Source organism: Furipterus horrens, unplaced genomic scaffold, assembly GCF_987537825.1.
Source record: "Furipterus horrens unplaced genomic scaffold, mFurHor1.1.pri manual_scaffold_2, whole genome shotgun sequence".
Lineage (NCBI taxonomy): Eukaryota > Metazoa > Chordata > Mammalia > Chiroptera > Furipteridae > Furipterus > Furipterus horrens.
In genome coordinates this window covers 6122828-6146409 of record NW_028327172.1, presented here as the reverse complement: position 1 = coordinate 6146409, position 23582 = coordinate 6122828, and the positions used below count along the sequence as shown (strand labels likewise).

The following is a 23582-nucleotide window of genomic DNA, read 5'->3' as shown; positions in this document are numbered from 1 at the left end:
GATTTTAGAGATAGACGGAATGGGCAGGGGGTGGGGAGTGGGGAGATTGATTTGTTGTTCCATTTTTTCATGCATTCGTTGGTTGCTTCTTGTACGTGCCCTGACCAGAGATCAAATAGGCAACCTTGGTGTATTGGGACAACGCTATAACCAACTGATCTACCTGGCCAGGGCCTGGGTTTAATTTTGCTAGTTTAATGGATACTTAATGATACCTTGGAGCTGTCTTTAATGTGTATCTTTAATTATAAGGGAGACTGGCAACCTCAGGTCTTGGTGCTGGGTCCAGCCTTGCTCTCCCACCAGATGGCAAGAAGGCAGTGGGAGGAGAAATGATGTAGCTCTCAGGGTCTGAGGACTGGTTTATCCCCAGGACCCTTTAAACTTCACTTTCCTTATCTCTGAAAGAGGACTTCATTTGTTCAAAACCAGTAATTGGCTACCTTCTGTATTTTGGTTCCACCTCTTCCAGGCTGTGTGGCCTCAAGCAAGTGACTTAACCTCTCTGTGTGTCAGTTTCTTCATCATAAAAGGGGGATGATAATAATAGCACCTGCATTTGATAGCTATGGAGGGAATGAAATGATTAATGTATGTGCAGAACAGATCTGGCACAGGTAAGAAGCCAGCAAAGGCTGGCACTCTCACAGTCTGGCTCAGCACTGTGCTTGTGCCTGGATTGTTCCGTGGGCCACCCCACAACATCCTTGCCCTCACGGGGCTTCCAGTCCAGTGGGGAGCAGATGAAGGGAACGAGGGAAGATGCAGCGTGGAATAAGGCTGCATTGTGTGAACTCAAAAAGAGTCTGGAGGCTTTGGCTAGAAATAAACAGTGAAGATTTTTTTAAAGGCCTTAGGGTTTGCAAATTGGAAACAACACAACTAGGTAATACCTAGAGTGTTTCAGGAAGAAAGAGAAGCTCAGGGTTCTAGTGCAAAGCACTTGTGAAGAATCAGTCCTGCATTCTTAGTCTCTGGATTGGTCCGAGATAGTGATCCTCTGGATCACCGGTGGTCTGGGTCAGGTGGTCTGGATAGGGAACATTCTTTCCTCAGTTCTTCAGGGGGTAACCAGAGGGTTATCTGGAGGTTTGATAATATATTCAGGTATTGGCGCAAGGCTGGAAATTTCAAGTTTACGTTCCTAGATCAGTTAAAACAAGAACAGAATTGTTTCCTCTTACCTCAACCTACTTGATTTTGGTAATCTAGCAGCTTGACTATAGTGACTCCATTTTATTTCTTCACTCCATTCCTCATTTCTTCCTTTGGATCGGGATTTTTCTCTCAGAAAACATCCTAGATCAAACAAAACACTTTTAAAAAGATTTTACTTCCTTATTTTTAGAAAGCGGAGAAAGGAGGGAGAAGGAGAGGGAGAGAAACATCAATGTGTGGTTGCCTCTCATGCACCCCCAACTTGGGACCTGGCCCACAGCATAGGCATGTGCCCTGACTGGGAATCGAACCAGCAACTTTTTGTTTCTTAGGCCAGCACTCAATCCACTGAGCCACAGCAGCCAGGGCAACCAAACATTTTAAAGTCCCTCAACACCAAGGTGGCAGTGTGTCCCTTGGGTCTGTCATATTCCTTGGAGGGAAGACATGGGCCAGAGACACACTTGCCAACTGTGGGTCTTATAACCAGCTCAATATTTGTGCCAACTTTTAGTCTGAAGCATGGGGAAAGGACCAATAAAGAAATTATTATTTTCCCAGTCAAGGCACATGCTTGGGCTGTGGGCCAGGTCCCTAGTTGGGGGCGTGTGAGAGGCAACCACACATTGATGTTTCTCTTCCTCTCTTTCTCCCTCCCTCCCTCTCTTTCTAAAAATAAATAAATAAAATCCTTTATAAAAAAAGAAGAACTTATTATTAATGGCCATCATTAATAAATCAACAAACAAGTGCTGGCGAGGATGTGGAGAAAAGGGAGCCCTAGCACACTGTTGGTGGGAATGCAGACTGGTGCAGCCACTGTGGGAAACAGTATGGAATTGCCTCAAAAAACTAAAAATGGAACTGCCTTTTGAACCAGCAATTTCGCTGCTAGGATTATACCCAAAGAATCCTGAAACCCCAATTCAAAAGAACCTATGCACCCCTATGTTCATAGCAGCGCTATTTACAATAGCCAAGTGCTGGAAACAGCCTAAGTGCCCATCTGTGCATGAGTGGATCAAAAAACTGTGGTACATTTACACAATGGAGTACCAGGCAGCAGAAAGAAAGAAGGAACTCCCACCATTAGCAACAATATGGATGGAACTGGAGAGTATTATGCTTAGTGAAATAAACCAGGTGGTGAAAGACAAATACCATATGATCTCACCTAATACAGGAACCTAATGAACAAAACAAACAAATGAGCAAAATAGAACCGGAGGCACAGAAACAAGGAACAGGCTGACAGTGACCAGAGGGGAGGGGTGGAGGGGGAGAAGGGGGGAAAGAAGGGGAAGGGTCTAGTCAAGGAACTAGTATGACTGACCCATTGACATGGACAACAGGGTGGGGATTGACTGTGGGAGAGGGAGTTGGTGGGCAGGACAGGGGAGAGCAATGGGGGAAAAATGGGACAACTGTACTAGAACAATAAATTAAAAAGAAAAAAGAAATTGTTATTATTACAGGTTTTACAAACCAGTCTCAGTCTCGAGAATAGATCAGTTCAATTAAACAATGGTCTCTCATTTCAGGTGGCCACGATGAAGAAGGCTCCCCAACTTAGGCCTATGGTACAAGCAATCAGGTATTTAATAAGAGACAGCTCTATGGAAACAAAAGAAAAACAATAATTCTTTTTATTTTAAAGATTTTATTTATTTATTTATTTTTAAGTATATTTTATTGATTATATTGTTACAGTAGTCCCAATTTTTTTCCCTTTGTTCCTCTCTGCCCAGTACCGCCCTTCTCCCAGCAATCCACCCCTGACCTTAGTTCATGTCCATGGGTCGTGCATATAAGTTCTTTGGCTTCACGTTTTCCTATATTATTTTTAACTTCCCTCTGTCTGTTTTGTATCAACCAATTATGCTTCTTAGTCCCTGCACCATTTCCCCATTTCTCCCCCTCCCCTCTCCCAGCTGATAATCCCCCAAATGATCCCCATACCTATGATTCTGTTCCTATTCTGGTTTGCTTAGTTGGATTTTGTTTTTATTTTTTAGACTCAGTTGTTGATAGTTGTGAGTTTGTTGTCATTTTAGTGTTCATAGTTTTGATCTTCTTTCTCTTAAATAAGTCCCTTTAACATTTTATATAATAATGGCTTGGTGATGATGAACTCCTTTAGCTTTACCTTGTCTGGCAAGCACTTTATCTACCCTTCCATTCTAAATGATAGCTTTGCTGGATAGAGTAATCATGGTTGTAAGTCCTTGCTTTTCATCACACTGAATACTTCTTGCCAGTTCCTTCTTGCCTGAAAAGTTTCTTTTTGAGAAGTCAGCTGATAGTCCTATAGGCGCCCCTTTGTAGGTAACTCTCTGCTTTTCTCTTGCTGCTTTTAAGATTCTCTCTTTATCTTTCACCTTTGGTATTTTAATTATGATGTGACTTGGTGTGGTCCTCTCTGGGTCCAGCTTCTTTGGGACTCTGTGTGCTTCCTGGACTTGTATGTCTATTTCCTTCACCGGAGTTGGGATGTTTCCCATCTTATTTTTTTACATAAGCTTTTGATTTCTTGCTCTTCCTCTTCTCCTTCTGGCACCCCTATGATTTGGATGTTGGTATGTTTAAAGTTGTCCCAGAGATTCCTAAGCTTCTCCTCATTTTCTTCAATTCTTGTTTCCTGATTCTGTACTGGTTGACTGTTTATTTCCGCCTTATGTTCCAAATTATTGATTTGAACACCAGTTTCCTTCCCTTCACCATTGGTTTTGTGTGGGTTTTCCTTCGTTTCACTTAGCATAGCCTTCACTTCTTCTTTTATGCATTTGTTGTACTCAAGCATATCTGTCAAGTCTGTGAGCATCTTTATCACCAGTGTTTTGAATTCTATGTCTGTTAGATTGGCTATCTCCTTGTTACTTAGTTCTCCCACTGGAACCTTAATCTGTTCCCTCTTCTGGGCCATACTTCTCTGTCTCTTCTTTCTGACAGGCTCCTGTGTTTGTTTGCCTCTGTGTCCCAGGTAGAGCTGTCACTCCTGTTACATTGTAAGGGGTGGCGCCTTAGATATTCGTCAGTACAGGATGACCTGTTTCACCAGGTTGTGGCGCTGTATGTGGGGGTGGGGTCCAAAAGGGAACAATGTCACTTGGCCAGCACTCGCCCCTTTTCCAGGCATCTCTCCCATCTCCGCATGGGACCGACACCCCTCTAGCTGTTGCCCTGGCCATTGTTCCCAGAGTGGATGGGTCTGCGGACATTCTAGGACCGTGGGGGCCCTTTGAAAAAGTGGACTCTGCTGAGAGACTGGAAGTTTCTGCCTCTGCCCCAACCTCCCCTGGTTTGCACAGTCAGAAGCAATGAGGCTTGATTTCCCTGGTGCTGGAACCGGGAGCTGCCGGGTCTGGTCTGGTGCTGGGAGTGCTCCCCAAGTGTCCCTCCCGACTTATAAATTGTGTGACTGTGCTTTCCACCGGCCTGCTGCTGCTGCAACTGCCACCATCACACCATGTCCTCTTCGCCCCGGCTCCACCCCTCCTACCTCTTTGGATGAGTATTTCTTCTTTATATCTTTGTTTGCTGGATTTTCATGCAGCTTGATTTTCTGGAACTTCTGACTGTCTCTAGTTTTGAGGTAGTTGTATTCCTTCTTAGTTGTGGAGGGAGACCCAGTGTGTCTGTCTAGGCCTCCATCTTGGCCGGAAGTCCTATTTCTTTATTTTTAGAGAGAGGGGAAGGGAGGGAGAAAGAGAGGGAGAGAAACATTGATGTGAGAGAGAAACATCGATTTGTTGCCTCTCAAACACCTCTAACCAGGGACCTGGCCCAAAACCCAGGCATGTGCCCTGACCAGGAATTGAACTGGTAACCTCCTGGTTTGTAGGACCACACTCAATGCACTGAGCCTCACCAATCAGGGCACTAGCTAATAATTATGGTTAATTATATTTGACTATAATTCTAGTTTCTGAGTTCTGAAGGCAGCCAGTCGAGATTTTTAGATGTCTGGCTCGAAGTATCTTCTGATGGAGGGAGGGCAGGCAGTGACAATCTGGTAGATGCTCTTGGTTTGCAGTTTGAATGTCTCTGGTGACTTTTCTGAAACAGGCATGAAGATTGTCCATGCATAAAGTTTTGTGGTGATTTCTCTGCTCTGAAGTTGATACTGCAGGTCATGGTGAGAGGCTGGAACTTGATTCAAAGTACAGGGAGAGGCCACTGGAGGGTTTAAGGAGGGAAGGGTCATGGGCCAGTTAATATTTTCAAATAACTCCTTGGGCACTGGGTGGAGGCTACTTAGGGAGGGCGGGTACCAGTGTCCCAGCTTTGGTAAGAGGCTCAGGGTGAGGCAGAGCAGGTGCCCCCCAGAGGTGTGGGAGTGGCCTGAGGAAAGCAGGAAGGGAGCGCTGGTCAAGTGCAGGGTAGTGGGGGCGGGACCTTTGCAGTTGCTAGAGCCCAGGCCTTGCAGGTCGCACCCTGAGTCCCTGGGCACCTGGCCTGGCACTGGGCACACGGCCCTGGCCCCGCCCTTCATGGCATTGGCTTCCCACTGCCTCCTCCTACCTGGGCAGCTCATTTGGGCTACTCGGCCAGCATATCTGCTCTTGTCCAACTTTGCCTCCACGCTTTGCACCCCCAATGGTAGGTGGGAAAACCCATCCTGTGTCAGACACTTAGGTGGGGAAGAAGGAGTCCTTCAGACTCAACACCAGAGACCTGGGAGCCAGAAGGCCCTGGAAGCTGTTTTTGTTTTCAGTTCTTAAACCAGCTGGTTCAGAAGCTGGGCCCCCAGGCTGCTGGCGGTGCCGGGCGGGGCTCTGGGCCTGCTGAGCCGGGGAGAAAAAGCCACTCTCTGACTCAGCCCTGGTTGGTCTGGACCTGGCCACCGCCTACACTGGCCTCCCTCCGGCCCTAGAGCCCTCCTTCTCTGGCCTTGGGGTTGGACCAGGGCTCTCCAGAGAACTCAAAACCAGAAGGGCACTGGAAGATAGAGTCCTTGCCATCTCCGTGCTGCGCAGATGGGAAGCTGAGCCCCCAGGGGAGGTCACTGTGGGGAGACAGCAGTAGCTGTCTGCTGTCCTTCTGTGCTCCTCACCCACCTTTGGGGCCCCATGCCACCAGCAGTGGGCACTGAGCTCCCTTAAAAACTGCCAGAAAGAGCTCTCCATGAAGGACAGTACTATGGCACTGTGGTAATAGCAAAGGATGCAAGTACGCAAAATATTTGTCAGCAGGAGACAGTTTAAATGATGATGGCATAGCAATGTGAGAGAAGACCATGTAGCCATTAAGAAGGCCAAGGCCAATGATCCTGTGCAGAGTGGAGGCAGATTGCAAAATATATTGCAGAGCAAGGAGGTGCACAGCTGTGGGTGTGGTTGCATCCCCGTTAGAGATGGACATGGGTAGCCGCATCTCAGAAGGACACAGAATGTGCTAAGAGGAGGATCGGGGACTGGGGGTTGGAGGTAATGAGGGGAAGACTTGATTTTTTTCCCCTATACCCTTATATACTCTTGACATTTTTGATCATGTATCTGAAAACTTCTTCAAAGGAAAAATGTATCCAAAGGGAAGGGCCCATGGCCAGCCTCTGGCGAACATCCCCCAACAGCCAATCCCAGGATCCCTGTGTCAGCGGGTGAGGGAGCCCTTCGCAGCCTCCATCCCTGCCCCCAGCCCAGGCGTCCTCTGCCCGACTCAGCTGAACCAAGTCAGAGAACCAGACGAGCTGCAGCCAGGCATGTCCGGAGTGACGGATGTGAGAGCAATTGCGACATGGTCCCTGCCTCTGAGGCCGCGCGGGGGGCTGTGACCCGGAGACGTGACAGGGGCCTCACGGGGAGATGAGGCCTGGTCCTCACACTTGGCCAACCCCAGCAGGTGCCCTGGGCTGGAATCCTCGGTGGTGCAGGCAGGGGGGCAAATGGGGATGGACCCTCAATATAATTAATAGTAAAGATGCCCCTGACCGGGTGGCTCAGTTGGGTGGGGCGTTGTTGTGCTGCGCCAGGGCTGTGGGTGGGTTCCATCCACAATCAGGGCACGACAGGAATCATGAATGGGTGGAACAGCAAGCCCACGTTTCTCTCTCTCTCCCTTCCTCTCTGTCTCTAAAAGTCAATTAAAACAAATAGTAAAGACAATCAACACCACAGGGACCATTTAATGAATGTATGAGCCAGGTACCAGCTCATGGAATCCCCGTAACAATGCTCTGAGGGGATTATGCTCATCTCGGAGGCCTCTCGGGAGGCTGAAACAGCGCTTGTGCTAACAACCCTGCGTGGCTTCCCATGGCCCGGGCAGACCGGGCTCACCTTCATCACGAACAACTCTGCACCCTGGCTCCACTGCCTTCTTTCGGTTTGTTCTACTATTCAGTAGACTACTAGGAAGTGTGACTTTGAGCAAGTAATTAACCTCTCTGAGCTCCAGTTTCCTCCTCTGTGAACTGGAGATAATCTATAGTCCTTATTTCATAAACTTGTCCAGAGCAAGTAAGTTAGTAAGCGGAAAGTACTGGTAACCATGACTGGTTCATGGTGTGCCACGCTTGTTCTTATAACCTCATATTTTATCAAATCTAAGATGTCATCGATTGTAAAAGATGCCACGAAGGAAAACAAGAACACAGTTAACTATGTCCCAAGGCCCTTTTATCACTAGAATCTTCATTTTACACTTCCCGGAGGAGCTCTTTTTGATCTAGATGTAGAGTCTCATCATACTCGTGTATAATTCTGATGCACACATAAAAAGGAAAACAGAAGCAAAATAAATTGTTTACGGTGTTCAGAAAACTCCTTCACATTTAGAGTCCGACCGAGGTGTGATGTCTGTGTGTTTCACAGCCATCTCCTCCCGTGAGTCCTCAAGAGTGCTGGAGACCAGCCCTGGCTGGTGTGGCTCAGTGGATAGAGTGCCAGCCTGAGAACCACAAGGTCGCCAGTTCGATTCCCAGTCTGGGCACATGCCTGGGTTGCAGGCCAGGCGGTCCCCAGTTGGGGGCATGTGAGAGGCAACCAATCAATGTGTTTCTCTATCAGTTTCTCTCCCTTCCCCTCTCCCTAAAAATAAATAAATAAAATCTTAAAAAAAAAAAAAAAAGAGTGCTGGAGACCAACACCCCTTCCAGCACCTCTTCCGACAATCTTCCGTGACTCAAGCATACGACCATCAGCAGCCATCTGTGTTGGCTCTTAAATCAGCTCTGCAATAGACCTCTGCTTTGGAAGTGTTACTGACAAGCCAGACAGCAGCTCTGCCATGTCGCTTGACTTCAGAGATTTCAGTGTGAGAAATAAAGTCTTGGAATTGATGAAACACGAATAATTTCTGAACTTTACATCGGCCCTACTTCCACCTGCTACAGAGCCCTGCACACTCTGTTCCTGCCGCTTGGAATGCCCTTCCTTTCTCTCCGCTTTATCTAGTTAACCCAGTCTTCCCTGATTTTAGCTCCATTGTCACTTTAAAAAATTATTTTTATTTGCTTTTCTAATTTATTTTTTATTTTTTTCCGCTCCATTGTTGAGCCCCCTCCTGATGCCCTTCCTGAAGTCATATCCCTTCCCTACCCATGCACCTAGTATCGCTGCAACGTTACACTTTGAGTGTGCGTGTGATTTTTGGGTGGCTGTTTTCCCAGTGTACTGTTCATCCCATTGGGGCAGGGACCATATGGCTTATTAGTATATCCCAGTACCCAGCACTGTGTCCTGAATGGAGTCGGTGAATGAAAGAATGAGTCCCCGTAATGAGCAGTGGGGGAAGGGGGTCCTGACCTGTTTGTCTAAGAGACAAATGCTGCTGGTCTCTGCACTGAACTGCTCCCCTCAGAGACCAAAGTCCCACCCACTTCTCTTACGTATGGGAAATAGGCTCGTGGGGTCATTTGTCCTTGGTCTAGATGTCCTGTCTCAGTTCGGTGTGCACAGAATATGGGGGTGGGTTCGAAAGGGGGCTTGCTGGTGGACGTGTCATCTGAGTCAGGCTTTACAGCTGGGGTAACAGGTTGGGTAATGTGGAGACACATTAAGGGTACGGGAAGCCAGCAAATGGGAAGATGCAGGTGTGGACACCCAGACTCACCCTGTAATGCCGGAAGTCCTCTCGGAAGTCCTGGAAGGTGCAAGGCCGAGGGTCACCCTCTCTCAGGTTTCAGGTTGGGAAATAGAGGCCCAGAGAGGCAGAGAGGCACCTGCCATTGTCCATCAAGCCCCGAGAGCTGTGGGCCTTCCCCCTGGGAGGCCCGCCTTCCCCTGTTCATCTCAGGCCCTGCAGGAGATGCTGTGAGGGATGCGGCTTGGTGAAGTGGGGGCTGAGGCAGAACCCTGGGGGTGCGCAGGCCAGCCTGTGCCGGAAGGAGGAAGTTGTACTGGGTGTCTGTGGCTGGGCCCGGGATCCCCCACCCGGGGACTTCCTCTTCCTTTCAGGGCAGGTGTAACTGCCACAGCGGGACCCACACCCTGACCTGTCATGGATGGGGGCAAGGGGCCCAGACTCAGAAACTTCCTGAGTGGCAGCCTGGCCACCTGGGTGAGGCAGCAGGTTGAAGAGCGTGGGGGAGGGGAAGTGAGAAGTAGTGAGGGGATGGTGATGGGGTGGGCAGAGTTGGGGTCTGAGGGGTGTGGACTCAAATGTGGGGCTGAATTCCAGGTAATGGTGAGGCAGGAAAAGGAATCCAGACCTCGGGTGCCAGAGACATTCAGGGATTTGGAGAGGAAGGGCTGTGCAGGCTCAGGGGGCAGGTCACAGGGACTCAAGAGTCAACTCTACTCATGGGGGTCTCCCACCTGGGCCAGCTGACCTGTCTCTGTTTCTCCCAGGTGCTAGGACTGGCTGGGCTGGTGGGAGAGGCAGAGGAACCAGAGGGGGAAGAGGAGGAGGAAGGAGAGGGGCCTCTTCATCCGGAGAAGAAGTTTCTGCGGCTCAGCGATGGGGCCCTGCTCCTCCGGGTGCTGGGCATCATGTAAGCGGTGTTGGGGGCCAGCCTAGGGGTCTGAGGGGAGGGGGCTGGGACAGAGCCTGAGGGCTGAGCTTGGTTGAGGGGAGGTGGGTCCTTGATTACCCCATCCAACCAATCACCCCCTGGGCCCACAGTGCCCCTAGTTCCCGAGGGGGCCCTCGGATGATCAGGGGCCCTGATGATCCCGCAGCCCGGAGGGTGCAGAACCTGAACCACCTGTGGGGACAACTGAGGGACTTCTACCAGGTGAGGGTTTGGGAGGGGGAGGCTGAGCCTGGGAGCCCCCTTCAAAGGTCTGTCTCATTATCTCCCGTCCCCTATATCCCCCCAGGAGGAGCTGCAGCTGCTTATCCTGTCCCCACCCCCAGATCTCCAGACATTGGGGTTTGACCCCTTCTCAGGTACTCTCTCTCTCACCACCCCTTCCTGTGTCTACCCCCACCCCCCGTTAACCCCTTGTGGCTTGTGCCCTGCAGAGGAGGCAGTGGAAGAGTTGGAAGGCATCCTTCGGCTGTTGCTGGGGGCGTCAGTGCAGGTGAGCACAAGAGGGAAGGGCAGGGTCCAGCTTTGGGTGCACTGGTGGGAGACACCCGTGCCAGCCTCCCCCACTTGTTCCCCCGCAGTGCGAGCACCGGGAACTCTTCATCCGGCACATCCAGGGCCTCAGCCTGGAGGTCCAGAGTGAGCTGGCTGCTGCCATCCAGGAGGTATGGCTTTGGACTGACACCGCCTGGGGACACCCTGCCCCCAACTTCCTAGGCTGAACTGCTCTCCCTCTCCACCCAGGTGACCCAGCCTGGGGCAGGCATGGTGCTGGCACGGACTGGGCCTGAGCCTGGAGAGCTGGCACCTCCAGAGCTGGAGATGCTGTCCCGGAACCTGATGGGGACACTATTGAGACTGGCACGGGAGCGTGATATGGGGGCCCAGGTAGGGGGCAGCAGGGGCTTTGGGGACCAGGTGGAGGAATGGGAGGACCACGGGGACCCAGGTGTGTGGGGGAGATGGGGGTTGAGGCCCAGATGTGGAGTTGGGGGTCTTGGGCCAGCAGGACTGCAAGAGCCACCCAGATTCAGCTTGTGGTGGTGGGGGGTAGATGTGGGGGGGCATAAGATGGGTTACTTCTGATCCCTGACCCTTGATCTCCCACAGCGGCTGGCTGAGCTGCTGCTAGAGCGACAGCCAGCCCCCTTGTTGCCTGAGGCTCCTGTTGGGGCTCCTCTGGAGGGTCCCTCCAACCACTTGGCCGTGCAGCTGGCCAACACCAAGGCCCAGCTGCGGCGCCTGCGCCAGGAGCTGTGAGTGGCAGGCTAGGAAGGGGATATGGGGGAGAGCTGCAGACTAGGCCTGGATCGGGGACCCAGCCCCATGGACGGGGTGGGGATCAGGCCTGGGAAGGGCTGGGGGTTCCCCAGAGCCCTCCAGTGTTTCTTTCCTCCAGGGAGGAGAAGGCTGAGCTGCTGCTAGACTCCCAGGAGGAGGTGCAGGGTTTAGAGGCCGAAATTCGAAGGCTCCGCCAGGAGGTGCGTTCAGATGCTGCCTGCCATTGTCGTATTTCCTAACCCTCTCCCTACACCTCCTACCTACTCCTACCCCGGCTCCTTCCCGTCCCCAATCCCTGTGGCCACGGGTCCCAGCTCCGCACCATCTGGCCCAGGCCCAGACGCTGTCGGGACAGGCCAAGAGGGCTGAGATGTACCGCGAGGAGGCAGAGGCGCTGCGGGAGCGGGTGGGTCGCCTGCCCCGTCTGCAGGAGGAGCTGAGACGCTGCCGTGAACGGCTGCAGACAGCCGAAGCCTGCAGGGGACAGTTGGAGGTGAGTCCGGAGGCAGTGCGGCGGGAGGGTGGGGCTAGTGGAGGGGCGGGGTCGGGGCGGGGCCTGCAGGGGAAGGGGTGGACCATGAGGAGGAGCAAATTTGGTCCTGGAGAAGAGTGTCAGGCCTTCCCCAGGGAACAGTCATGCTAGGAGAAATGGGCGAGGTGGTGTGTGGGTGGGGAAGGGCCCTCTGGAGGATGGGGCAGATGGAGCGAGGAAAGGTGGGGGCTGTAGGTAAGGATCCTTCCTAGGGAGGAGGGCTGGGCCAAGCGTAGGAGAGATGGTATCTGAAGAGAGGCCCTAGCAGTGGGGGCTGATAAGTAGAATCTAGAAAGATGCAACCTTGGAAGGCAGTTTCTGGGGAAAGGGGCGGGGCCCACATAGAAGGGGCGGGGCCTATGTGGGAGAAGGGCGGGGCCAGGTGCTCGGGAAGTGGTGCCTTGAGAGAGCCTGCGGAGGACCAGACAGATAGATGGAGGGGAGAGGTCGGGCCTAGAGAGCCCCAGGAGTGTGGAGTCTGGCGGGGATGGGGAGGCAGGATCTGCGGCCCTGGAGTGCTGGGGGCCAGAGCATTGGCTCTGTGTCCCCTTCCCCGCAGGAGGAGCGGGTGCTCTCTGAGACTCTGGAGGCCTCGAAGGCCCTGCTAGAGGAGCGGCTGGAGGCCGCTCAAGAGCGTTGTGCTCGGCTGCATGAAACCCAGCGGGAGAACCTGCTTCTGCGGACCCGGCTGGGCGAGGCTCATGCGGTGAGCTTGCCAGAGTGACCCCAGTGGTCCCCCAGGGTTCCCTAGTGACCCCTGGGACCCCTACTCCTAGTTTTCTCTAGTGACCCTCTAGCCCACACACTGGTCTTGGTGGAGAGGGCTTGTCTGACCCTGCCCCCTCCCCCCAGGAACTGGACTCTCTGCGGCATCAGGTGGACCAGCTGGCAGAGGAGAACGTGGAGCTGGAGCTGGAGCTTCAGCGGAGCCTGGAGCCACCCCCAGGCTCTCCTGGGGAGAGTGAGTGGTCCCCCAGTGGAGGGGCTGAGGCGGGGTGGGGGGGTGGCTGCTTATGTTTTCCTGCAGCTATGGTAGGGATGACTTCTGGCATCACCTCCTTCCCCCAGGTCTCTGGGGGTGTGGGGGTGGAGGTGAGGAGCCAGGGAGTGTGGCAGGACTAAGGATGGGGAGGGGTCCTGACCTCATCTCACATACCCCAGCACCCCTGCCAGTAGCAGCCCCCTCGATACATGATGAAGTGAGGGAGGCAGAGGCTGGACGGCTGCAGGTCCTGGAGCGAGAGAATCAGGAGCTTCGAGCCCTGCTACACGTGTTACAGGGGCAGCCAGGTGGCCAGGTGGGTCCCATCACCTAATTATCCTAGCAGGTCCTTCCTGGGGGCCTCCTCTGGGTTTGACCATCTCTGTCATGTGCCCTCAGCACCCCCTGCTGGAGGAGCAGAGCCAGAGCAAGGACTCCACGGTTCCAGAGCTGGCTGTGGCTCACCAGACTTGCCTGGCCTCAGCCCATGGCCCCCAGGGCTTGGTTGGCCAAGGGGGGAATGAAGACCCCCAGGCCTTGGACCTGGCTTCCCCAGCATCAGACTCAGCTCTCAAGAGGCTAGTGGAGTGTCCCCAGACATCTGATTTAGACACTCAAGTGATGGAGAGGTCTCTCCAGAAGGCTGCTATGGCCCCCCAGTCCTCAGACTTGACACCCCAGGAGTCAGATCCTGCTGTAGAGACACAGGAGTCCTTGGAGAAATCTGACCATGGAACCCCTCTCCAGACCTCTGCTGCTGTGGCCCCACCTCAGGACTCAGAGATCAAAATTCAGGCCCAGCTGTTGTTGGGAGGAGAGACTAGGGAGGCAGTGCTGGAAGCCCAGGGACAAAGACAGGAGATCCCTGAGAGCAAGCCCAGACCTGCAGAACCCAGCCTCCACATGCCGTTGGAGGAGCCGGAGTCCTCAGGCCAGAGGCTGGACCTACCCAAGGCCAGAGAGCAGGGCCAGGGGCTGCAGGGGACTATCTGGGATCCAGCGCAGAAGCCGGAAATGGCTCCTGATGCCCAGGCCTTGGAGGGTCCCATCCCAGGGGAGCTCCTGACTGGTGGTGACCCAGAGCAGGGGACCCTCAGAGAGGAGGTGGCTCGGCTGAGAAGAGAAGTGGAGGCCCTTAAAGCTGAGTTGGAGGTCCAGGCTCAGAGGCTGGAGGCCCGAGGCACGGAGGCTGCTCGCCTCTCCGAGGAGCTGGCACAGGCTCGGAGGGCAGAGGCTGAGGCCCACCGGGAGGCAGAGGCCCAGGCCCAGGAGCAGGTCCGGCTGCGGGAGGCAGTGAAGGCAGCCGAACGGGAGCTGGAGGCCGCATCGCGGGAGCGGGAGGCGCTGGCAGAGGCCCTGGCGGCCACAGGCCGAGAGCGGAGGCAGTGGGAGCGCGAGGGGCCCCGGCTGCGGGCCCGGGCTGAGGCCGCGGAGCAGCGGCTGCAAGTGCTGGAGAGCGAGAGCCGCCAGCACCGAGAGGAGGCTGAGAAGGAGCACGGGGAGAAGCAGGCCCTCAAAGAGGTATGCGGGTGTTCACGTTCATTCGTTCAGGGTCAGCAAATGGGGTTCCAAGCCAGTGGCTGGAGTTAGGTTATTAATTCCATCAGCAGCCACCAAGTGTACAGCATCAGGTTGGGACTGGAGATAAAAAGACGAAATCCATTCCTGCTTTCTGAAGGTACTCCTGTCCTGGGAAAGGGACACGTGCCCCCTACCTCTGATGGGGTGGCTTTGGAGGAGATAAGATTGTGGACAGGGAGCCAGAGTGCCTGGGTGCAAGTCCTTCCTCTCTGATGGCAGCAGTCACTCACCTGCACCGCAGTGCCTCCTTCGTGAAATGGAGGAACTCTTCATAGCTGCCCTGGCGGGTCTTCTGAAAGACCAAAGGAGACAGAGGTATAAGAGCCTAGTTCATGCTGGGCAGACAGTTATGAAGAGCAAAGCACTATGGGAGCCAGCAGGAGAGGGGGCTGATGCCAGGGTTATGGTAAGGAGGCTTTGGGGAAGCTTCTGACAAATGGTCCAGATTTCACTAGATGGGGAAGGACATCCCAAGGGAGCAGGCTGTGCAAAGACTTGAAGATATTAAAGATTTTCAGGGACCCATGAGGAGTTGGGGCATGGGGATCAGAGAGGTGTGTTGGGCCAGCTTTTCAGGTGTTTGTGCTCCATCCTGTCAGGGAGAGCCACCCTGGGGTGTGGCAGACCTGTGTGAGTCACCTTGGAGGGCAGGGGCCTGAGGCCATTAGGAGGCAGTGCCTGTGGTCCAAGTGGCAGGTGAGGCTGGCTGGAATGGGACAGAAGGTGGCAGAGAGAGAAAGCCTGGAAATTCCTTTATTCATTCACTTGAGCATGTTTGTGGGCATCTCCTTGGCTCCAGGCCCTGTACGAGGCAGTCAGCATGCCCACACTTGGGGAAGTGCTCCAGGTCTGGGGTGGAGGCATGACTCTGCAAGAAATTGTGGGGGTCCAGGAAGCACAGTGGACTCAGGCTGGGGCACATCAAGGAAGGGTTCCTGGAGGAGGGGAGAGAATGGCAGTGAGCAAGAAGGAGGTGTAACTGTGAGTTTGTAGGGGTGGAGCATAGACGTGAAGTGTGAGGTGGGGAGTGGAGGGAGGTGAGAATTCATTTAGCAGGGTTCCTATTGGGCAAGGCCTCATCTTCCTTCCAAGTGAAGAAAGAGTTGTGGCTTAAAAAAACAAACAAACTTCATTTATTTATTTTCAGAGAGAGGGGAAGGGAGGGAGAAAGAGAGGGAGAGAAACATCAACATGCAGTTGGTTGCCTCTCACACGCCCCCAACTGGGAACCTGAACCGCAACCCAGGATTGTGCCCTGACTGGGAATTGAACTGGCGACCCTTTGGTTCACAGGCTGGCGCTCAATCCACTGAGCCACACCAGCCAGGGCAGTTGTGGCTTTTTTCATGAGGGCAGTGGGCAGAGTGGACAGTGTGTGTTGAAAGGCTCCCCAGGGGAATGGGAGGAGACAGTGAGGCAATGGGACGGGTGTTCGGGTCAGCGGGGACCAGTGCTGTAGGGAGACTGGGCCTCAGACAGGAATCAGATCTCCCACCTGAGCAGTTCCCAGTTTCATCCTTGTTGTACTGAAGAGGATACTGAGGTTCAGAAAGGAGGAATCACTGGCCCCGGGACTCCTTCCAAGGGAGAGGAGTGGGAACATGCTGTTGGGTTGACCTGGGGTTGGGCATATGTAGGACAGTCCTGGGGAATGTAAGGGCTGGGGGATGAGGGTAAGAAGGTAAAGCTGAGAATCCGTTTCTGGGGTCCACTCTGTAGGATGTGACTGAGACGCTGTCAGGCAGACCTGGGTTATAGCCCGAATCCCCTACTTATCAGCTGTGTGGCTTGGGGCCAGTTACTTAATCTCTCTGAGTCTCGGTTTACTCACCTGTGAAACTGGAATAAAAACCCTGCTTCACAGGGTGCTGTGAGAGAATGAACATAGAGTTTGGGGCAGCCATGGGGAGGGAATGTCAGCAGGAAGGCAGGGAAGGTAAGGGTGGGGCCAGCTGGCTGGAAGAGCCAGCTCTGAGGACTGAGAGGGTGGAAGAGGCTGAGGACAGAGTGGGGAATTTTGTGATATTTCCTGGTCAGAGCACTTCCTGGTGATAACTGGCTGTGACGCAAGAGGAGGTGACCAGCCAGAGGAGGTCATGGAAGCAGGGGCTGAGGGCGTTGTCCACATGGGCCTCCTGGGCTGGGTGGAAGGCAGGAGGTGCAGTGGAGGGGGTACCGAGGGCTGTGGGCTGGGCCTTGAGCAGGACTTGGCAGGAGTCTGGGCTGATGTTCAGGTCTCCTTCACTGCACTTCAATTCTTATCCTCAGCCCTTGGCTGCCAGCAGCAGGGCATCATGGGACTTGTAGTTTTTTCAGTGAGAGGCAATGGGCAAGGGTATCTGGAAGTGCATTGATCCTGGGGGGAGGCCTGGGAGTGGGGGGGTTCACTAAGCCGGGAAGATCCGAGCAAAGGCTGTAAACTTGGTTCCCAGAAGCAGGATTTGGCATGCTGCCTGGCCAGAGTTGGCCCTTCGTTGTGGTTTTATGTTGTCAGGGCCCCCACCCCTCAGATTGGTTTGGTCTGCCTCCCTCTGGGGCTCACAGGTCACAATGGGCCTCCTGCCCCATTCTGCAATGGTGTGGCCCAACTGCCAGAGGCCGCCTGGCCCCAGCATCTTGTCCTCCCCCTCCCAGCCTGCACTGTGGTTAGGCCTGGTGTTCACCAAGTTCCTGTGGCTGAGGACGCTCTCCAGACCTGCTTCCGCTGAGCCCCTTCCCTTCTCATGGCTAGTGTGGCCGCAGCACGTAGGGCACGTCCAGCTGTCACTGGGTACATCAGAAACCGTGGGCTCAGAGAGGTGACGATGCCCAGCCAGTGTCCCTGACTCCCGGCCCCAGAGCCTCCCTCGCACCCTGCCAGGCTCACAGCCCCTGGTTCTTTCATACCCACTCTGCAAGGCGACCAGGCTTTGCTCCTGTTTTACAGGTTGGGGGGTAGAGGCCCAAAGGGTTAAGGATGTTTGTCTGGGTGACAGAGCAAGGACAGGAAGCCAGGTCTCCTGACTCTCAGGCCTCTGTACCTGTCCCTCCCCTGGGGGAAGGTGGTGGTCTGTCCTTCTGGCCCTGAGCCTGCTCTGTCTGACCTCAGGAGCTAGAGAAGGCGGCGGTGCGGGGCCAGGAGTTGGGGACCCGCCTGGAGCGTCTGCAGAGTGAGCTGGGGCAGGCGACTCTGGAGCGCCAGGAATTTCTGCAGGAACAAGCGTTGCAACACCAGAGGTGGGCACGTTGTCTGGGGGCCAGAGTGGGCCAGGCAGAGGCTTGAGATGGGGTAGATGCCAAGGCTTCTCCTGGCAGGTATCAGGACCTGGAGCAGCGACTGAAAACGGAGCTGCAGGCCGCGGCCACGAGCAAGGAAGAGGCGCTGAGGGAGCTGAAGAAGAGAGCCCTGCAGCTGGAAGAAGAGCTGTTCCAGGTGAGGCTTCGGCCCTGGGGGCTGGCGGCCTTGTCCTGCCCCTCCCTCCGTCCTGCACACAGAAGAGCAAGGCTGCAGGGGCTCCCATCCTCCAGGGCCCCTTCTGGTCTTGCCCCTCGATTCTTGGCCAGTTGTTCACCTTGTGTCCCCATTTGGGGCCTGTTGGAAGGAGCACTGTGCTGAGAGCCTGGCTGACCCTGCAAGGCCAGTGGTCTTCTGGGGCCTTGTTTCCCCATTCCTCAAACAAACAGAACCTAGTGACCTTGCTCTGAGGTGCCTGCTGCATCTTTCTTGTCCCCTCCCCCCCACCTCTAGTGAGCTTAATCACTGTCCTTGCCATAAGTCAGTTGTTATTTCTGACATTCCTGCAGCACGTGGGCTCGGTGCTCAGCTCTGTGGTGTGGCAGAGCTAATACCGGGCGCCGTGCTCAGGGAGCTCACAGTCCACCTGGGACAGAGGCAGGAACACAGGAGACCGTCACACGGTGTCAGCAGTCAGCGTGCGCCCAGCAGACTGCCTTGCTGGCACGTGTGGGGTTAGTCGAGGGAGGCTTTCTAGAGAAAGCGATGTTGGAACTGGGGCCCAGAGGAAGAGTAGGACATGCAGGAGAAGCGGCAGGGACAGGATGGAGAGCAATGGAGCTGCGGGAGCCAGGAGTGCAGGGTGTGGGGTAAGGGTCCACTGCCAGTCCCCTGCGTGACCTCCCATGGCCTCTCCTTGCAGCTGCGCCACGGCCCCGAGGGGCAGGGGCCTGAGGAACACGCTGAATCAAGGATCACGAAGGCCCAGAGCGGGCGGCTCATCGAGGTTGAGCGGAGTGTGAGTGGCGGATCGTGGTGGGCATGGGGGCTGGGAGGGCCGTGGCCTGGCTCCTGCTAAGTCCCCTCCCTGCTGAGCAGAATGCAACGCTGGTGGCTGAGAAGGCAGCTCTGCAGGGGCAGCTGCAGCACCTGGAGGGGCAGCTGGGGAGCCTGCAGGGCCGTGCCCAGGAGCTGCTGCTGCAGAGTCAGCGGGCACAGGAGCACAGCAGTCGCCTGCAGGTGGGTGGTGGCTGGGTGCCCTGTCCCCCATCCCATCCCTGCCCACTTATCCCTGCCCCCTGCCCCTTTCGTGTCATTTCCTGACCTTTTTCCCTGCCTTAGCTCCCAGCCAGCTGTTCCCTAGTCACATGTCTGTGCCCCCTGACTCCAGCCGCGTTGTTCTGCTCCCCTCCTTCCTACCCCTGCCCACCTCCACTTACCCCCTTACCTGCCTCCAGGACCCACGTCTGTGCCTATGTTGTTCTGGCTCCAGCCCTCTTTTCACCACCAGCCATTAGTTCCTACTGCTTTCCCGCACCCCCTGTCCCCCAGGCCCACCTGTCCCATCTCCTCCTTGTGCCCCTTCTGCTCCCCGCCATGGCCTGGCACCAGCCGTGACACCTCTCCCCTCTCCTTGCCCATTAACCTCTGCCTCTGGCTCCCTGCTGCCCCCACCCCAGCCCACTGCCTCCTCCACAGCTTTCTCTCCTGTCCTCTGCCCTGCCCCCTTCCTTACCCGCTTTCTGGCCTGGGGTCCCACCCCCACAGTCCCTGCTCCCTCTGCCCTAGGCTGAGAAGACCGTACTGGAGGTGCAGGGCCAAGAGCTGCACAGGAAGCTGGGGGTGCTGGAGGAGGAGGTGCGGGTGGCACGGCAGTCCCAGGAGGAAACCCGCAAACAGCAGCAGGCCCTGCTGCGGGACCACGAGGACCTGGCCCAGCTGCAGCGGCGGCAGGAGGCCGAGCTAGAGGGGCTGCTGGCCCGGCACCGAGACCTCAAGGCCAACATGCGGGCACTGGAGCTTGCCCACCGGGAGCTGCAGGGCAGGTAAGTCACACCCCACCCCCTCCTGCCCCAAACACCCAGCTCCTCTCTCCCCGAGGGAGACCCCACCACCTAGAACCCCACAGCTGTGCCCTCTTTGGCAGCGGTGGGCACCTGGCACACTATTCTGCGCTGTGGCTTTGCCTGGGGCCCAGGCTTAGGAGATGGCAGACCCCCAGCTCGGACAGTCCAGCTGCTTGCTTGCCCTGAGCCCAGGTCCCTGCAGCCCTCTCGGCCCTTGTCCATCCCAGGCACGAGCAGCTGCAGGCCCAGAGAGCCAACGTGGAGGCGCAGGAGTTGGCCCTGCTGGCCGAGCGCGAACGCCTGATGCAGGACGGGCATCGGCAGCGGGGCCTGGAGGAGGAACTGCGGAGGCTGCAAAGTGAGCACGACAGGTACCAGCCCCGGCGCACCTGTCTCCCTCGGGCCGGGTCTCCGTGTTTCCCTCTGCGAAGTGGGGCCCTGCTTTGCCTCTCTGCAGCTCACCTCCTCTGGGCCTCAGGAGGAGCCTGGGGGGCAAGTCCCCTGGGAGAGCAGCTCTTCCTGCCTCCACAGGGCTCAGAAGCTGCTGGCAGAGGTGTCCCGGGAGCGGGGGGAGCTGCAGGGTGAACGCGGGGAGCTGCGGAGCCGCCTGGCGCGGCTGGAGCTGGAGCGAGCACAGCTGGAGGCGCAGAGCCAACGGCTGCGAGAGTCCAACCAGCAGCTGGACCTGAGTGCCTGCCGGCTGACCACACAGTGCGAGGTGTGGCGCGGGGCAGGCGGTGGCCGGGTGGCGTCGGAGGGGGCTAGCAGGTGGGGACAGGAGCGCATGGCAGCTAGCCACCCTGAGCCCTACTAACCCCCTCCCTGCCTTGATGCCTGTCCCCAACAGCTGTTGACAGAGCTGCGGAGCGCCCAGGAAGAGGAGAACCGGCAGCTGCTGGCAGAGGTGCAGGCCCTGAGCCGGGAGAACCGGGAGCTCCTGGAGCGCAGCCTGGAGAGCCGGGACCACCTGCACCGGGAGCAGCGCGAGTACCTGTGAGCAGGCCGGGGCGGGGGCAGCGGGCTGCGGGGTGCCGCAGCTGCTCCTGGAGACCCCCTTGGTTGTTCAGGGGCAGATGCCCAGGAGGCCGGGGGAGAAGGGCTGGCGCCGACCCCCGGGGGTTTGGGATGGTGGCAGTTTATTGCCCCACACAGGAGTGTGTTAGTGTGCTACCAGCTGGCAGGGCCGTACCTGTCAGAACCTGAGCCCTGCTGCTGCCTGGGCCTCATGGGCCTCATGCTGCCTCCTTACTCCCTTTCTCCCCATCCCCCCAGAGACCAGCTCAATGCCCTGCGCCGTGAGAAGCAGAAGCTGGTGGAGAAGATCATGGACCAGTACCGCGTGCTGGAGCCTGGGCCCCTGCCCCGGACCAAGTGAGTGGCCCCTTCACCCCCGAGGCCGGGGTCCTCCCAACCTAGACCCTGCCTGCCCTCTGACCCTGGCCCAGCTCACGTCCAGGCCCAGTGAGGGTTTGCCTGGCCTTTGCATCCCTAACATGACTCTCTTGTCCTCTTCCTCTGTGGCCTTACTCCTTCTTGTGCCCTCTTGCTCCCAGGAAGGGCAGCTGGCTGGCAGACAAGGTGAAGAGGCTGATGCGGCCCCGGCGGGAGGGGGTCCTCCATGGGGGGCCGCGCCTGTGGGCCGATGGGGCTGGCAGCACTGAGAGCCTGGGGGGCCCCCCAGAGATGGAGCTCTCCGAGGGAAGGGAGGCAGATGGGACAGGTGGGTCTGGGGCAGGGGACCGGGATGGTGTCTACCCCATCTCCTTTATCCCCACCCTGGCTCCTGCCAAGGCCTCTGGCCTTTTCCTTCCGGTGTGTCTTATATGTGTTCCCCGATGACCTTCCCTGCTGACCCTCCCGCTCCCTAGATGGTTCCAGTGGTGCTTTGCTCTGCGTCCCTGCTGCGTCCCTCTCAGCTGGCGCCTCCGTCCCGCCTGTGCTGCCACCCACCCCGTCCTAGCCGTCTACAGCAGTGCCAGGACCTGGGCGCAGCAGGGGACTTTAGTGAGGGGTCATTTATTCCAGTCAGCAGCAGGGACATGGGGGCCTAGGGAAGGGAGACGCCTTGCCCGGGGTCACAGAGGGAGTTAGTGTCCGTGCCAGCACAGGGTGCACCCCGGTCCCTACCCGCATTCACCCAGACTCTCACCATCCTCTGCAGCCTCCTCTCCCGGCCCTGTGCTGCTTGACCCCGCTGCCCCTCCACTCCGCACGGCCCCTCCCCGCACTGCTCTGATACCCCCACTGCCTGGGCCTCTTACAGGGTCCCCTTCCCCCGCACCTATGCGCCGGGCCCAAAGCTCCCTCTCCCTGCGGGAGGAGACTCTGGCAGGCAGGCAGCGGCGAAAACTCAGCTCCCGATTCCCAGTGGGGCGAACCTCTGAGTCATTCAGCCCCGGGGACACCCCCCGGCAGCGATTCCGACAGCGCCGTCCGGGCCCTCTGGGGGCACCGAGCTCCCATGGCAAAGGTGAGGGACAAGGGTCCCTGCCTTCATTAGCCCCCAACTCAACTCCCTGTGGACCCACTGACTCCTTGGGGAAGGGGGGTTTCCCTGTGTCTCCCCACAAGCCCTACCCACCTCTGTTATGGTCCCTGTGGCCCAGTAGCTGCCTTGTGTCCCCTCAGGCCCTGGAATGGGATGGGATGGCTCCATTGAGACCCTGGCGGAACATGAAGCAGATGCCAGTGGAGAGGGTGAGTGGGGTATTTGCCCTGCGTGTGGCTCTGGCAGCACTCATTCATCCAGTCACTCATTCGACAATGAGCCTCTACTAAGTGCTGGGCGATGCGCGAGCCAGGGAAACAGCGGGGAACATTCTAGTGCAGAAGGCAGACAGTAAACAATGTGCGTAAAATAATAATTATCTACAACAGCCCAATAGAAATAAGATGGGAGCTACGTGTATAATTAAAAAATTTCTAGTAGCCTCATCAGAAAAAGTAGAGACAGATAAAATTAATTTTAATAACATATTTTATTTAACTCAAGAAGCCTGAATTATTACCATTTGAATATGTAGTCCATGCGAAAAACCAGTAATGATATATTTTATATATTTTTTTATACAAAGTCTTACAAGTTCAGTGGTATTTTATACTCAAGCACATTGCAGCTCAGACCGGCCGCCTCTCATGTGCTCAGTCTGTATTGGGCAACTGAGCCCTAGAATATTAATTAGGAGGTGTTAATGTTCTGGGACGAAAGGAGAGCAGGGTGAGGGAGGTCAGAAGCAATGAGTGGGTGGGTTGCAGTTTTAATTAGGGTGCTCAAAGTAGGCCACCGAGGGGAGGTGAAGTTGGAGCAAAGACTGGGAGGGGAGAGTTTGTCGTGTTGACATATCTGGGGAACGGCATTCCAGGCAGAAGGAACAGAGGAAGCAAAGACCTGGCATTCTGGAGGCCCGGCCAGGTGGGCGGTGCAGCTGGGATGGGATGGGGAGAGCTGAGAGAAGGTTAGAGGGGCGGAGGCTGGGTTGAAGATGTAGGGTCAAATCCAGTGCTGGGGGTCCCCTGAGGGAGCGGGTCTGAGCTGAGCCTTTCCCTCCAGGCCTCGAGGTGCAGGCACAGGAGAAGAAACCTCTCGCCCCCTCCCTCAGCCAGTGACACCAAGTGGACTGGGAGCCTGGGATTGCAGTGTTCTCACCACTGGAGTCCCAGTAGGGGCCCCAGGCAGCCCAAGCATCTGGGGAGGCAGGGCCTCCAGGGCAGGTCCTCGGACAGAGAGGCCTGGGCCCCTGGGTCCTCCGTGGCTGGCACTGGGACCCTGAGATGGAGCTGGGAGAAGCCTGTGAGCA

The 23582-nt window shown here is 56.1% G+C and overlaps 1 protein-coding gene and 1 long non-coding RNA gene across 3 annotated transcripts; one reads left to right on the top strand and one right to left on the bottom strand.

Annotated features, from left to right (window-relative positions):
* Nucleotides 1–948: 948 nt before the first annotated feature.
* LOC150017562 (uncharacterized) lies at nt 949–11901 on the bottom strand. Of its 2 annotated transcripts, XR_016507610.1 has the most exons (4): nt 11733–11901; nt 9211–9408; nt 1185–1299; nt 949–1083 (listed from the first exon to the last, which is right to left on the bottom strand). It is a non-coding gene; the product is annotated as an uncharacterized LOC150017562 (long non-coding RNA). The 2 variants fall into 2 exon arrangements; XR_016507609.1 differs by lacking the exon at nt 11733–11901 and having other exon boundaries at nt 9211–9465.
* On the top strand, nt 9537–23455 carry CCDC88B (coiled-coil and HOOK domain protein 88B). The gene is made up of 27 exons (XM_090259255.1): nt 9537–9657; nt 9948–10090; nt 10222–10333; nt 10419–10488; nt 10564–10622; nt 10711–10794; nt 10874–11017; nt 11240–11385; nt 11529–11610; nt 11745–11903; nt 12502–12648; nt 12795–12903; nt 13104–13240; nt 13324–14445; nt 17594–17721; nt 17800–17917; nt 18642–18737; nt 18818–18958; nt 19508–19764; nt 20013–20156; nt 20317–20503; nt 20633–20778; nt 21058–21156; nt 21339–21505; nt 22049–22255; nt 22414–22482; nt 23336–23455. Exons 1-27 carry the CDS (start codon nt 9598–9600, stop codon nt 23389–23391), a joined length of 4389 nt encoding a protein of 1462 aa, XP_090115381.1. The 5' UTR covers nt 9537–9597; the 3' UTR covers nt 23392–23455.
* The last annotated feature ends 127 nt before the right edge of the window (nt 23456–23582 follow it).